General features: G+C 46.3%; 1 protein-coding gene across 1 annotated transcript in view; it reads right to left on the reverse strand.

Moving 5' to 3' along the window:
* Nucleotides 1-9,212: 9,212 nt before the first annotated feature.
* Nucleotides 9,213-14,590, reverse strand: part of eIF5B (eukaryotic translation initiation factor 5B) — a 34,508-nt gene continuing 29,130 nt past the window's right edge. Inside the window, exons 15-16 of the mRNA XM_089075267.1 lie at nucleotides 13,848-14,009; nucleotides 9,213-10,168 (exon numbers count right to left, since the gene is read on the reverse strand). Of these exons, the coding sequence (XP_088931393.1) occupies nucleotides 10,061-10,168; nucleotides 13,848-14,009 (270 nt within the window). The 3' untranslated portion in view covers nucleotides 9,213-10,060. The remainder of the gene's footprint in view (nucleotides 10,169-13,847; nucleotides 14,010-14,590) is intronic.

The following is a 14,590-nucleotide window of genomic DNA, read 5'->3' on the forward strand; positions in this document are numbered from 1 at the left end:
CGCGCTCCTCCTCGCGCATCCTTCCACCCTCCGTGCGCGGCCTTCTCTTCTCGCCGGTGTCCTTTCTTCCCTCCTCTTGCCTCGCTCCTGCGCGTCTTCGTCCGGGGAGTCGTTTCTCCTACGGCGCGCGGGGTGTTGACTCTCTCGTGATGTTGACTTGCGCGAGCCGTGGACCGCTGCCGCACGACGTTACGTCGCTCGCGATGTCGTCGGTGGCGACGACAGGTGCGCGACGAATGCTCCCGGTAACGTCTCCCTCGTACGACGACGAGATTTCGATCGTTAGGCGATGTCCACGCTGCGCGCGGCTGCTCTCATTCGCGCGTCTCCATTGTCGTCGGCACGAGAATCGGTAATCGTTATCTTGCGAAAAAAAGAAATCTGTCTTTGTCGCCACGCTAATTCCTACGAGTCGTAACGCGCTTCGCGAAACGTATCTTCGTATCGTCGTACGTTGTAACGCATCTTCGGTGACGACACGCGCCGATGACGCCAGAGACGTTCTTTCGACGATGCGCGGAGAGGCTGGAAGGGAAGAGGGGAGACGAGGGAGGTTAGATACGCGATATCCGCGACAGACAGATCGAACTGGTGAACGGCGTAGGGGTTTGCGTCTCCGCCGCTGGTTCTCTCGAATGGCGAGCCTCCGGTCGGACTAATGCACACGCATATATACGCGAGGGCAGGAGCGCTCGCTCGCGTTCTCTCTGGGATACCGGGTATATACGCTCTCGTGCGATGGTGTGCGCGCGCGCGCGCGCGCTCGTTCGTGTCTCTCTTCCTCTCTCTCTCTCCTTCTCACCCGTCGTCGTCGAGACGAGAACGGCGGGATTACGAGCGGATCGGGTGGAAGGAAGTAAAAAGAGAGGAGAGGCCCCGTCAGGGGAGTTGGCCGAAGGGTGAGAGGCGCGGAGAGGCGGAGGGGGCGGCGAGCGAGTGATCGCGCGCGCAAGAGTGTGCGTAAACGAATGAGCGAGTGTGCTTACTCGCGCGCGCGCGCGTGCGCGCGCGTCCGTCCACTCGTTCGCTCGGGCGAGCGTATACGAGGGAGTGAGACAGGCGACGTTCGTTCGACGCGCGGGAATGAGATAGTCGTCAGAAGTTCAGCTGGCCTCGGCGGCCATGCCGTTGTAGATCGCGGCGAGCGTGAAACAGGCGCGTATCATCGTGCAGCCGGGGCCCCACCGGCCGACGTCGCTTCTCGGTCGAGAAATTATCCTCTTGATCCTCCGAGAATTCCCAAATTATATCCACACGATCCGTTCGTATTCTCAATCTCCAGTTCTCTCCTTCCCCTTATCGCGATCGCCCGCTCTTCGTTGTCTCCGCGACGTTTCCTAACCTCCGTCACGATCCACGTCGCGTCTCCGTCGACGGTGCATTGCGCTCGGACATCGGGAAAAAAATCCGTCTCTCACCCTCTTTCTCTATAGCGCGGAGTGCACTCCTCTTTCTGTTGCGGCACTCGCGCGGCACCTGTACGTCAATACGTCCGTGCCGTATGTCGTATGCCGTACGATGCAACCGACAACTCCGATTTGCGTTGTTCGCGGGAGACACGCCGCGCGTGGAACGTACGTCCGCGGATGCCGTCGCGACGATTTCGCGCGTCCACCAAGTGCGCGTTCTCCAGCGGGATTGGAGACTCGCCACTGTTTTTCTTTCCCTCTTTCTCTCTTTCTATGCGCGCGATCGCGCCCCTGGCTTTCTGGAACGACCGAGCGGCTGATGCTCGGCACTGCTGCGGCCGTTGGTAGACTCTCCGTTCGCGTACAAACAGCGCGAACCGGCCTTCCGTCTCCTTCTCCCACTGGCCGTTGACTGTCTTCCTCTCTCTCTCTCTCTCTCTCTCTCTCTCTCTCTCTCTCTCTCTCTCACTCTCTCACCCTCTTCGTGGGAGGGGTGCGCATGCGCGCTCCAACATCGAAGTCGTGTGTGCACGAGCGGTACTCACATATCGCATTCTCGCGCTCTCACACACGCGCGGGTGCACCCACACGCGTGTCTCGCGCAGCCACCAAGGCACCGTGACGCCTGCGATCCCTCCGCGCCGCGCGCCTGCGTATAACCGTACCTTGCGAGCCAGACGCGATACTTCATTCATGCTCGTGTTGTACGGCCAGGGCCGACTCGCGATGCCACGGTGCCTTTCTTCCAACGAGAAAGAAGAATGGAAACGAGAGCGAGTATATACCTGTTTGTATAAGTGGTTTTACTTCAAACTCAATTTCACCCTACTGCTACAGTATGCAAATTTTTCACGAGTCCGACAACATACATTTTATGTTTACAATATATGCAGAGTTGTGCAGACGCAATATCGTTAACATTTTTATTTACGCTCTGCGGCACTTTTCCTCCCTTGTTTGTCTGTCCGAAATAAAATTCATTCACATATATTTCAACTTTTGCATAATTTTTACAACTCGTTTTCTTTTTTCCTTTTATTAAACGTACGTGAGGATTTTATTTAAGTCTTTCGAGAAGATTCAAGCGCGTCGTGATCGCGTTGTTGAAACTGCAATGTTGAGTGTCTCCAGGGGATTTTTCTTCGGGGACGCGGGTCGCGGGAGTTCGGGAGGGACTTGGCGGCAGTGATAGTAGTAGTAATACCCGTTCAGGTGATCGAACGTGGTAACACCGATCCTGCGCGGCGGTGTTACGATAGTATCGGGCTCTCTCCCACATGTCGGAGCGACTCGGTTCTCTTCGTAAACGTCCGCCGACTACATCCTCTTTCGTCCTCGTCGCTCGCTCCCGACTCCCTCGACCTCCTCTCTTCCCCCTTTCCTGCCCCCGCTCACCGTCGCCCCGCGACTCGTTCACTCCATTTGCTCGCGGGTATGTCGTACGGAGGTGCCGTGTATGTATTAAATATACGTTTTGTGGGCGCGTTGCTCCTCCTATATACCTGCCTGTTCTAAGGCGGACACGGCGCGAGACGAGAGCGTAAAAAAAAGACGATATATTCCTCCTCGTCCTTTCGACAACGGAACGGCACGATCGAGAATCGCGCGCGAAAAAAACGATCTAGTCATAATTTTAATCGTTGAAAATAAGAAATATTCTCGATGCTGCTTGAGTCCTTAGGAAAAATTAATAATGCACTCGAGGATTAATTTCTAGGCGCGTTCAACTTGTCGAGAATGATTCGGGAAATTATACTACGCGGGATTATAACGAGCATTTCTCGCTAGATTGGAAGCTAACGACCTGATACGATCCTCGATTTCATTTTGTGCAGGCAGTGATCTCGCCTCGACGGGTTTATCGCTGGAAAAAGGATGTTAGGATAAGGCAACAGGAAGCGCATCGTCCGATGACGAGCGGTTGGAGATAACCGCGTGTAGAGCGTAGTATACCTCGTGGAGAGGTTGGCTTTCCATTCATACTTTGCATCGTAATTTATTGTGAAATATCGTCGCCGGCAAAACACGTTCCGAACTTCTTCGGCTCTTGCGATGTCGCTTCGCGACGTTTCGCAACGCGCGAGAGAAGGAACACGTATGCCCGTATCTGTGTATGTGTGTAGCTCGCAAAATTACACACACACACACACACACACACACACACACACACAGAGAGAGAGAGAGAAGCATGTAGCAGGAAGTCGGTTCCGTGAAAGATTAACGTTAAATTAACATACCGCAGACGGGATACTGGCATGTCGCAGCGAACCGTGACTCGTGCTCGATGAATTAACACTTCGACGGCTATATTATACATTTGAATTTCGAATTTTTGTAGAAATGTAAGGAGTATCTCGCGCATCGTAATAACGACGAAAATTACGTTTCCGTGAAATTCACAAACCGACTCACACTTTCGATCGTTTCTTCATATTAAACGAAAATGCTAAAAGAGGTGGTATCTACAATCAGCCTGTTAATGTTGAATAATCGCGATTGCGCAATCAATGACGAAACGAGTTCTTCTGACATAAGGAAAGGTGGAAATCGAACGAGCCTTCGCCAAGAGGGAGCAATAAAATGTGCGCTTGATGAGTACTTTGGCTTATCTAATAAGGCAATACGCGCGAGAACGCCGTCGTACGGCGTGTGTCGTACATATATGTTCGTGTGGGCAGGTACCCAAGGTCCCCGACGGGTGTTAAGTTACCCCTATGGTCTTTGCGAATTTGACACCAAGGCGCGCACCTGTCCAAAAGTGGCCACGAGGGATGCAGAGGTCGGGGTACGAGGGTGCTCCGAGTACTGCCGCTGCTATTAGCTTTCGCGATACCACATCTCGAATATGGTAAACTTTAATGTTCCCAATATTTATTCGCAGTATTTACACATGTCACATTCAGTCAGAATTTTCACGGAAAGAGATTTTCCAGTTTTTTACATTTACATTTTTCTAAGAATTCTATGTCTATCGATATGTAGAGAATAATATATATGTACATAATACAATAAAAATCAATATGTTATCTTTCATTATATAGATTGTTTCTTTCTTTTATTTTATTTTTTATATATACATATAACATTATGCGGAGGAATGTCAAAAGCAAGAGAGTGGATTTGAAGAGTTGGGTAGAAATAAAGAAGCATAGAGAGGTTACAGGAGGAGGAGTTGAATAGATGATAAGAAAGGAAAAACATTAAAAATATTATGTAAAAAAAGAGAGAAAAGCATTGAAGGGAAAAAAGGAAAAAAAAAATGAAGATAATGTCGTATTTACAATGAATGAAATATTATATAAAGCGGTAATAAAAGATGTGTGTGTGTGTGTGTGTGTGTGTGTGTGTGTGTGTGTGTGTGTGTGTGCAGATAGAAAGGTTAGGCATAAATGAACAAAAAAAGGGTCAAAGATTGTTGTAATAGTTTGGGAATTATTCATTAAAAATTAAACATTATGTATGAATATGCATGGATAAATGCATAATTGTAAATGTCAAATCTTCTCTTTGGGTTTTTGCTGTTAATGCTGAAATGTAATAAATTTATATATATATATATATATATATATATATATATATATATAATAAAATTTATTACACTTCAACATTACAAAAATCCAAAAAGAAGACTTGAAGTTTACAATTTTATATATATAAGAAAATAAAAACATGAATTTGCAGTATCATACATATTCGTTTATGAGTATTTATATTCTCTAAAGTAGGTACTTCAGATCCTTAATTGTATGCGCGATTCCGTTGTTTATCACATCGAAAATCTGGTATCGCAAAAAGCGGCTCTTGCGATTCGTTTCTTCGTGATGGTGACGTCGTGCGCCGAGACGATGCGCGCTTCGGCGAATCGTCGCGGAACAACGACGTTGTTCCGGACGCAACCAGAGGCGGAATATGACATACCTTATTCCGAGAAGCGACGAAACGCGCTTCCTTCTCGTCGTCGTCGTCATCACGATGCTCATCAGCCGATTCGTGATTCACGCAACGCTACGGGGAATATGTTCGCCGCGGGATTCTCACTCGAGTCCCTTACTCGAAAGCTTCTTCTCCGAAACGTATAAAGTCATCGCGGACGAATACGAAAAACGCGGAAGATCGCGAGGCGGTATCAATTTTACATTATTCTTCCGAGATCAATCTATTAATTAAATGGCGACAATAAGAAAAATATCTGCAATTAATTCGAACGGAAAAAATTTCGTCGAGATAAATTGACGTTGGATTTTTTATGCAATTTTTACATCGATCATTAATATAATTGATATTACATTGTAAATTGTTGTAATAAAATAAAATTACGTTTATGTCATGGATGGGAATTATTATTTGTGATAATCATTTCCGAATTTACGGCACGAGTGTCAGTGAGAAAAAAGGGAGGACATTTCGCGCGAACGACACGCGATACGTCGTCGTCCTGCATCGCTCTCGCTCGGTGAGAGGAGTCTCTCTCTCTCGCGTTGGCTGAACAATTTCAATCCAATCGTCGCAGCCCCGGCCGCCTTTCCTCGGCCATTTATACTGTTAGCAATACGAGCGGCGTTTATATCTACACACCATACGGGCGTGGCGGCGATGCGAATCGCGTGCACCGCTTCCCTCGAGAGGATATCCGGTGTGGAAACGCTCCCCCTTCCATTCAGCCCCATCGCATTACCTCTCTCTTACTCTTCTCTCTCTCTCTCTCTCGCTCGCTCACTCTCTCTGTCCTTCTCTCTGGAAACACCTCGTCCTCTGTTCCCTCCGTTCCCTCCAACGTCGCCCTTCTTTCATAGCGCCGTAACAGCGTCCTCAATGAGTCGACGAACAGTCGCATTCACGGTCGGAAGTTTTACGCTGCGTGAAATACAACGACGAGACTTTTCGTGAACAGGGACGCGCCCCACCAGGTCCCGCAATTCATGCTTGATCATCCGTAAAAATCCCTTTCCACAGAGCGATACCCTACCGTAGGCCTCTCTGCCGCATTCTTGTACCTCTCGGATTCTCGGAGTCAAGTAGATTTACGAACGGCAAATTTTCAAAATTCAAGTTCAAATATTTTCCTCAAATGATCGATGAATCATTTCAATTTTTCGACAATCGCCTAATCTTCAGATTTTAACTTAATCCCGGATTCTAAACGAATTCTTAGTAGAATTTTGGAAAGCTCAAAGTTGGAACTCAATAACAAACTTGAGAAAAATCCGGAAAAGATATAAGATATTTCTCAGGACGTTTCTTCTGAATTTATGGCATTCCTCCTCCCGCAGTACATCCGCAAGATAATGCGTAACATAAAGTTCGGAAAAAAGAAGAAGAAACGTTCTACTACTATTCTCCTTCTCCTGTTTTGTCTCTCCACGTATTTTCCCGCACCATCGCTTTCAAGCAATTGCGGAGGTTAATTGTCCCTAATTAAGTAAGTCATTCGGGCGGTATAAAGAAGTTAGTGTACTCGGAAATAGCAATGGCGAAATGTTACCCTCATTTTCACAATTACATTCTCTTCCTCCCCTCCCACCCGCGCCTCCCGTTCATGTTTTCTTACGATCTCTCACGCGACTTGCTGATATACTACGTTTCCCATTGAGACACGTGTTGTAGCGCAACAATGTATCAACGTACCGTACGCGTAACTTTCGGACATATTATAATTCCGACCGACTGAGAAGCGTTTCTGTTCTCAAAAGTAAACCGTCGCTTCTGAAACAACCTCCTTTCATCGCCGAGATAAATATAGCGCACGTTTCAAGAACCGGTGACTCGTTTCGAAGACTCGTCCCGTTGTGTTATCGTATATATCACAGACTTTACTTACACCTCGCGTGTCGCATCGGACGGAATTCGAAACCTATCGGTCCATCCTCTTTCGAGGCGAAGCGATAAGACTAAGAGAGAAAAAAAAAAAAAGAAAGGTTTTAATATCGCCGCGTTTCCAAGAATTGCCACGAATGTCAGGTCACGTCACGTCACGTCACGTCACGTCACGTCACGTTTAACGATGTTAACAACGATGTTAGCGAGGACTCGAACGGCGACAGATCGCGTCGCGACGCCGATTCGTCGATCGTTCGATCACGCGTAAATGTCAACCGGACGATAATTTACGCGAGCTGCACGGCCAAGCATGCGCAAGCATGCACGTGCGCAACGCAGTTGCACTCGCACACTCTACAATGAAAGAGATAGGAGAGACAGAGAGAGGGGGCAGAGGGAGAGAGAGAGAGAGAGAGAGAGAGAGAGAGAGAGAGATGCGAGGACAACCTGCAGATGCATGAATGACTCGAAATGACGTGCGCGTTTATTGAGCGCGGCCTGCCGACTCGCGCTCTCGGTTGCTCCCCAGCAAGGACACGACATATTTTCTGCTGCTCCATGGACCAGCAACGGATTCGAACGGCGTGGAAGAGCCGGTTCCCCAATCGGCTGAGATCGACCTGTCAATCATCCGACTTGGAGAACTGTCAGCAATTAGCGATCGATTGAACAAATTCAATTCGAGAAATATATAGTTTCCTAGGAGTGCCATAGAAAATTGAATTTTTTTTTCTCTTTCTCTTTCTCTCTCAGGAGTAGAAATTGGCAAAGATATCTTTTTATATCCTAGAAATACAAATACAGTGTACGTTAAAATTTACTTTCTCGCGTTATCATTTTGCCCAGGATTACTACAAGATTGTTCGCGCTGGTCGGTGGTTCGTATCTTACGACCATACACGATTTAGGACGATTTGTTCGGAGGGACGACAGGAGAAAGAAACAGCAGAGGAAACGCACGGGTGTGTATGCGCGCGTGTGCGCATGCACACGCGTATACACATTGATGCATATCGATGTGAGATAATACGCGTCAGAGTGGCGCACACGAGACGAAATCGACGAGTTGGTGACGAGGAACGCGAGGAGAGTCGTGTAAATCAATTCGACTTACGACTTACGTAAGTGAGTTTGCGTTTTGCGGGGGAAACGTATACGACTACTTCGTAGAATGATTTCCGACGTCGCGACTCCTTCGATCGCGCGTAATGCGATCGATTTTACACACTCACGCCCTATTATTGTCACTTCCGGTAGCGCTAAAGAGGGCGGCTCTCGGGAGAATTTGAGAACGATACGCGATCTACTGCGTAACGTTACACGTCATCGTTGCCCTCCTCCTCCTCCTCCTCCTTCTTCTTTCTCCTCTTCTTCGTCGTTGTCGATTTATTTCTCGAGTTTCTTTCCGGCGTTATTGCCACTCTCGGCCAATTAAAAACGCACGTTCCCACGGTCGGTGTACATATCGCCGAAAGTCTTAATAAAGGGACGTGTAATGGAGGTGATAGTCGAAAGAAGGGTCCAAATAGCACTATGGTTTCTTTTTCCAAAGGACGTTTTGTTCGATTTCTCAATATATTTACGTCTAGCAGCCTTGGTTTTGAAGTTTCTCAAAAGACAGCAGGAGGCAATCATTTAAATAAATATGACTTATGCTGCCATAACGACAGATTGTAACGAAACAACTGTGCTTTTTTCCTGTATTTTTTTTTTTTTTTGTAAAAATTCGAATAGAGAAGTTATCAATGAAAGAACGGAAATTGAAAATTTTCATTTTTGAAGAAAATTCTTAAATCTAAGCTTGAAAATAATAAATGATCGCATTTTGACCTGCCAGATGTGTCACTGTAAAACATTTTACTTGTATACAAGTATATTCTAAGAAATAGATATACTTACCCCTAACTGCGAATAAATCGGATACACGAAATAGTGCGTTCTCGGCAGGACGGATTAGTCGGATACCAAGAAAGAACGGACACGGAATGAATGTTCTCGAGTATAAAGCATCATCGCATAAAATAGATACTTTCTTTTTCCCTCCATCTCTCTCCTTTATTTTCTTTTTTTTTTTTTGCGAAAACGCATAGTCTTTATTTTCCGATCGCAATACTGCGCTTATCTTATACAAAGAGATTACATATACAAAACACACGAGGTTCTCGCGCGCGATTATTTCATTCTTCAGCTTCACCCCCACCTTCCACCTTTCCTCCCTCATTCTCTTCCCCTCTCCGCGGCCCCGTCTTCCCCTTTCCGCGTATCTACAACGTCGTTGCCACCCGCGATGTCGTCTCATCCGGAGTGATCCTCTCTTCTTCCCGCGATCGCACAATTCCAAGAAGCTTCCTCTCCGATATCGAACCTCTCTTCCTGTTCGAGTCGGCGAGATACGGGGATGGTGCCCGCTTTCGCGGTACCCCATAAATACTCCGAACGCAATCGGGAAATCCGACGCGATCGCATCTCTTTCCCGTCGATCGTCCTCGAGATCGTTCTCGAAGGACGTCGACGAGCGGAGACCGCCATCTTCGGATCTCTTCTCCGGCGGCATGCTCCTCGACGACGTCATGGAATCTTCGATGATTTTTCGATTGCACGAGGAGGAAATGGGACAGGTGTCGATCGGGAAAAGTGGAATAGATGTTACGAGCATGCCGCGTTCGTCGATGCGTATTTCGCGACGACGTCGAGGTGACGTCGCTCGAGAAGACTCGATGACGGTCGAAGAGACGTTCGCTCGGGTTCAACGAGTACGTGCATTCTCACCGAGCAGCCGCCTAGCAAAGCAAGAGGCCCTTGGATAATGTCGCCATCGCGATCCTTATCGTATCCTAGAGTATCTGGAAGAGCTTCTTTAGTTCCACCATGAGCTGCCAATCGGTCTTCAGCAGGTCGTCCCTGAAGTAATCCTTACAGGCGTCTATGCTCTGTCTGCTTATCTGCAATAGTTGGAAAAATGACGCGTTCGTTATCGGATGATAAAATTTAGGTGATGCAGAGAGATTTCCCGTCCATTAACAAAACAATAAAAAAGATTCTTCATTTCCGTTTTAATCGCGGAAGATTAAAACCGAGAGTCTAAACATTTTAATTCACACGTAAACATTTATATCTTCAATCAATAAAAAAGTGTCTTTTATAATTTCATTTCTTTACAAGTAAACTTTTGAACAGCAGTGTACCGGTGTTTGTAACAGTAGGATGAGATTATTGTAAATTATGAAGCGAGAAGGATATAAAAGGAATGTCATTCATAATATCTTGAAATCAAATCGAGAACTTTGATAACGTGAATAATCCACGAATCAGGTCATCAAATCGGATAATCCGAGTGTGAGGACTCGGGAATAGACTGTGACACCATTCATTCACGAATGTCGAGGTTCGAGGGGGGGGGAAAAATGTAGCGTCATATGTTACATGCTTCGAATGACGCAACTTGTAACGGAAACACAGGCGTCACTCGTGTGACGTGGCGGACTGGGGCGATCTGTTAAAAGCGAAATCTCAATAAAGTTAATGGACGGCTCGGTAATTTCGAGCAGCTGCCGGTCGTTTGGCGAGCCGAATACATCTTTCGATGCGTGCGCACTTTTAATTTCATGGCATCGTGGCCAATTTTCACGTGACGATTTCCACAAATAGAGAAATGGAGAGTGCGAGTGTGTATGAGCACGCGCGCGCGCGCGCACACACACACACACACACACACGAATGTCGAACCATTCGGAAACGTAACGTTTCACAACTGTTTCCGCCCCCACTCTCGACCGGAAGTCCCGTTTCATTCATGGATCGGTCACAATGGTGGTTTTACGCGGCTATTGAGGACGCCTGCCTCCCGCCACGCCCCTTTTAACTCCCCTGACTCCCCGCCGCTTCTCATTCTCTCTTCTCCTCTCCGTCGCTCTCTCTGCCCTTCGTTCTCCGTACCCCTCTTTCCACTACTCTCTCTCTCTCTCTCTCTCTCTCTCTCTCTCTCTCTCTCTCTCTCTCTCTCATCCTCGCCTCCTCCCCTCCCTCTCCCCCTGCCCGCCCCACGTGGTTTCTCTCCTTTCCTCCTACGTTCGTATACCGCTCGTAAAGTACGCGGAACGTTGAATATACAACAGTTCGCGGTAATCGTAAAAAATTTCACCGGCGGCGCAAAGCGCAGAACTAATTTGAAACTTTAAGTTTTTCGCGCGAATCTCGCGATCGCGCGATTACGCGTCTCGGATGTTATTATGCAATTTCGGATTGCGTGACGAGCAGCGACGAACGTGCCGTATCGATTTGATCGTCCTCCGAGATACCGTCGTCGTCGTCGTCGTCGTCGTCGTCGTCTTCGGGGAGAACTCGATTGGCCTCCATCGCGGCTCGCGATATTCGCGATAGTCGCGATTTTCCGTGATCCACTTTCCTCCTTCCGCCGCGTTCCAAGATTAGGAACGGACTATTCCCGCGATCGGATAAATAAACGCACCTTCGGAAAGTGCGGCGAGAAATATTGTTCCGCGTGCGCTCGTCGTAAGCGAATTTTCCTTCCAGCCGAAAGCAGAAGCGAAAATAAACTCTTTTAAAACCGAAGATACGAAACGATCCTACGTTCTCTATCTTTAATTAAATAATGAAATATTACGAGATATGGAAAAGGAGATATTTTTAAGTGCAAATAAATGCTTTCGGTTTTCTCAAACGGAGGAGGTGAAATCTCGTAATATCTTTCGTTATTACCGGAATAAACGATCGAGCTGATGACAACGATGACGTGCAATTTGTACTTCGTGCTCTGCTCGTATCTTTTCACAGATTCTATATAGCTCCTTGCTTGCACAGGAGCGAAAGTTTGATCTTCAAACAAAAAAATGCCCCGATAAAAAAATATGTACGTCAAAGCGGAAAGCAAATGTTTGCCTCTGTCCCATTTTATTCGTGATCTCGTGTCACTCCTCGTATTTTACGTGGGGGGGGGGGGGTGAATTTTCGTCGGGTGAAGAAAAGCAAAAGCCTTTGCTCCATTTCGCCCGTATGAGCCGACATGTCGGCGGAGGATCGACTTCGGGAGAATCATCGTGGGAACGAGATACTTCCGGAACTGATTCCACGAACCGAACGGTAACGACGACTTCCGCTCGCCTACCAAAGCGCAGAAAGGTGCTTGAAGCACGACGATAGAAGAGACCAGGAGGGAAGGGGGGAAGGAGAAGCGGGAAGGAGGAAAAGGAAGAGGGAGGGAAGGAGGGATGAAGATGAGACGTCGGTTTGTATGAAGAAAAGGCGGCACCGGTACCGTTTCTCACAGGGAAAGAAGAAGCCTACGAAACATCCGTCTTAATTAACGATCGCAGTCTTTACACACATTTCCACGAGAATAATGTAACGGCGATGAGATAATTGAAACTTAATCCGTTCAGTACCGCTTTAGTCCTTCATTAAACCTTTCCGCGTATCCGACGCGCGTGTCACATACGGAATTTTTATTTTTTAATTCTCAAATTTAAATTTTTGCTCTACTATACATTTTTTATGAAATAAAATTTTTAATTTCCATTTCTGCCCTCTGTCTGACAGTGGTTGTACCACCGCTATATTTATACTCGCATTAAAACTTTATTCAAATATTTGAAGAGACGTGCTCTGTATTCGTGTTAATTCTTCCGTCAGCTCTTTTCAAGTCTATGACACGGACACTATCCAACGAAATTTGACCTTTCTTTTGTAACGTGAATGCGAATGGTCATTTCCGACGTATTTTTGTCTGCTTTCGAAATATAATTATGAAGTGAATAGCCATTCACTTCATAATTATATTTCGAAAACGAAAAATTACTTCGAAACGAATCATGCATTTAAAGTTAAAATCATGATAGCGTAATAGCCAAATTTGAACAACGAATTTGTGTTCATCAGAGAAAGACATCGGAAATAACTATTCGCATTCACGTTGCAAAATAGTATTTAGGATAGTGTAATTAACAATAATCGTCCGAGTAAAGAACTGTTTGCATGTGTGAGCGTTAGAACGAAGTATCCGAGCAAACGGAGCCAAACTCGTCCCTGTATCGATATCCTGGCCTGAAGGAGGAAGACGAAAAAGGAAGAAGAGTGGAAAGAGTGAAGGGAGAAGGGAAAGAGAGACGCGGAGGGGAAAAGGTAGCGAGCTTCTACGAAGGCCGGAAGCCGGCGGCGGACGAACGATCGCCGCCGGATGTTCATCTTCCTTTTTCGATCTAGGTCTCGCATACTAAGTCGAATTTGCGTCAAGGCGAAAACGCGCTTCTCAGTTTCGCGTAGTCTAGCGCGGATAAAGTAATATACAACTCAGGCTGATCATCAGATCGTTGAGCTTAGAATTAATTACATCGTTACTTAACAAGTTGTAACGAGTATTGTAACAGGTAAATAATGTAAAATTATAATTAGATTTTTAATTCTTGTGTGTTGCAAAAATGGAATTGAAAAAGTATAATGAATCGTCATTAAAAAAAAAAAAAAAAAAATCTATTACGATATTTATTTTTCTCATGACATTACGATATTCGATTTTGAAAAAAAAAAAACTCGATTTACGATTTAGTATAATAATTTTTGTCTAAATAGAAATAGGTTGGATAAAATGGTAATTAATATACTTACCTTGCTGACAAGGAAGTCTTTCGCCTCGAAGTGACGACCGAACATCTTGGGCGCTTCACCTGGCACAGGCTCGATTTTGATGCAGACCTCTTGGCCTTTCCTGGCCGATTCTACAGGTTTATGATTGTATTCTATGCTGGTTACCATCCCCAAGTCGACGAACTGAAACGACAGATTAACATAACGGCTCGGTTAGAAAAAACAGCGACATATTTTGCAACGAGAAGGAATGTGACATTCGCAATGATCGAACGATAATAATAATCATTTATTAGGCGTTACATATATTCGACGGGACTTGACCCACGTATCTGATTAATTCATAGGAATATATTATACGCTTGAAAGACAAGACTCTGAGGGACTACGAAGAGTTTGTTTCGCTAACTAAAAAAGTCTCGTTCAACACAGAAATGTTTATTTTCAGATTTATGATCTCAGCGAAACGATCAAATTCGAAAAGATCGGGGATCTGCCTGACGTCTTAGTATCCCCCCCTCACCTCCCTCCCTCTCCTGTAGTAACGCGATACCGCCACGTATGTTCACTCGTGGTCGCTTGATTTAGCGCCGTGGCGGATGCTCGAACACGCGATTTAACGGCGAGACGGGTCTATCCCGCGGGGCAAAACTCCGGCATGGAGTAGCGCGACTTTCTGTAGGTCTTCCTTTTTTTTTTTTCTCCTCTCTTTTCGCCATCGATCGTCGGCGTCTGGTCGCGTGGGTATAACTCCGCCTAGGCAC

Source organism: Pogonomyrmex barbatus, unplaced genomic scaffold (genome assembly GCF_055798465.1).
Source record: "Pogonomyrmex barbatus isolate J1 unplaced genomic scaffold, ASM5579846v1 scaffold18, whole genome shotgun sequence".
NCBI lineage: Eukaryota > Metazoa > Arthropoda > Insecta > Hymenoptera > Formicidae > Pogonomyrmex > Pogonomyrmex barbatus.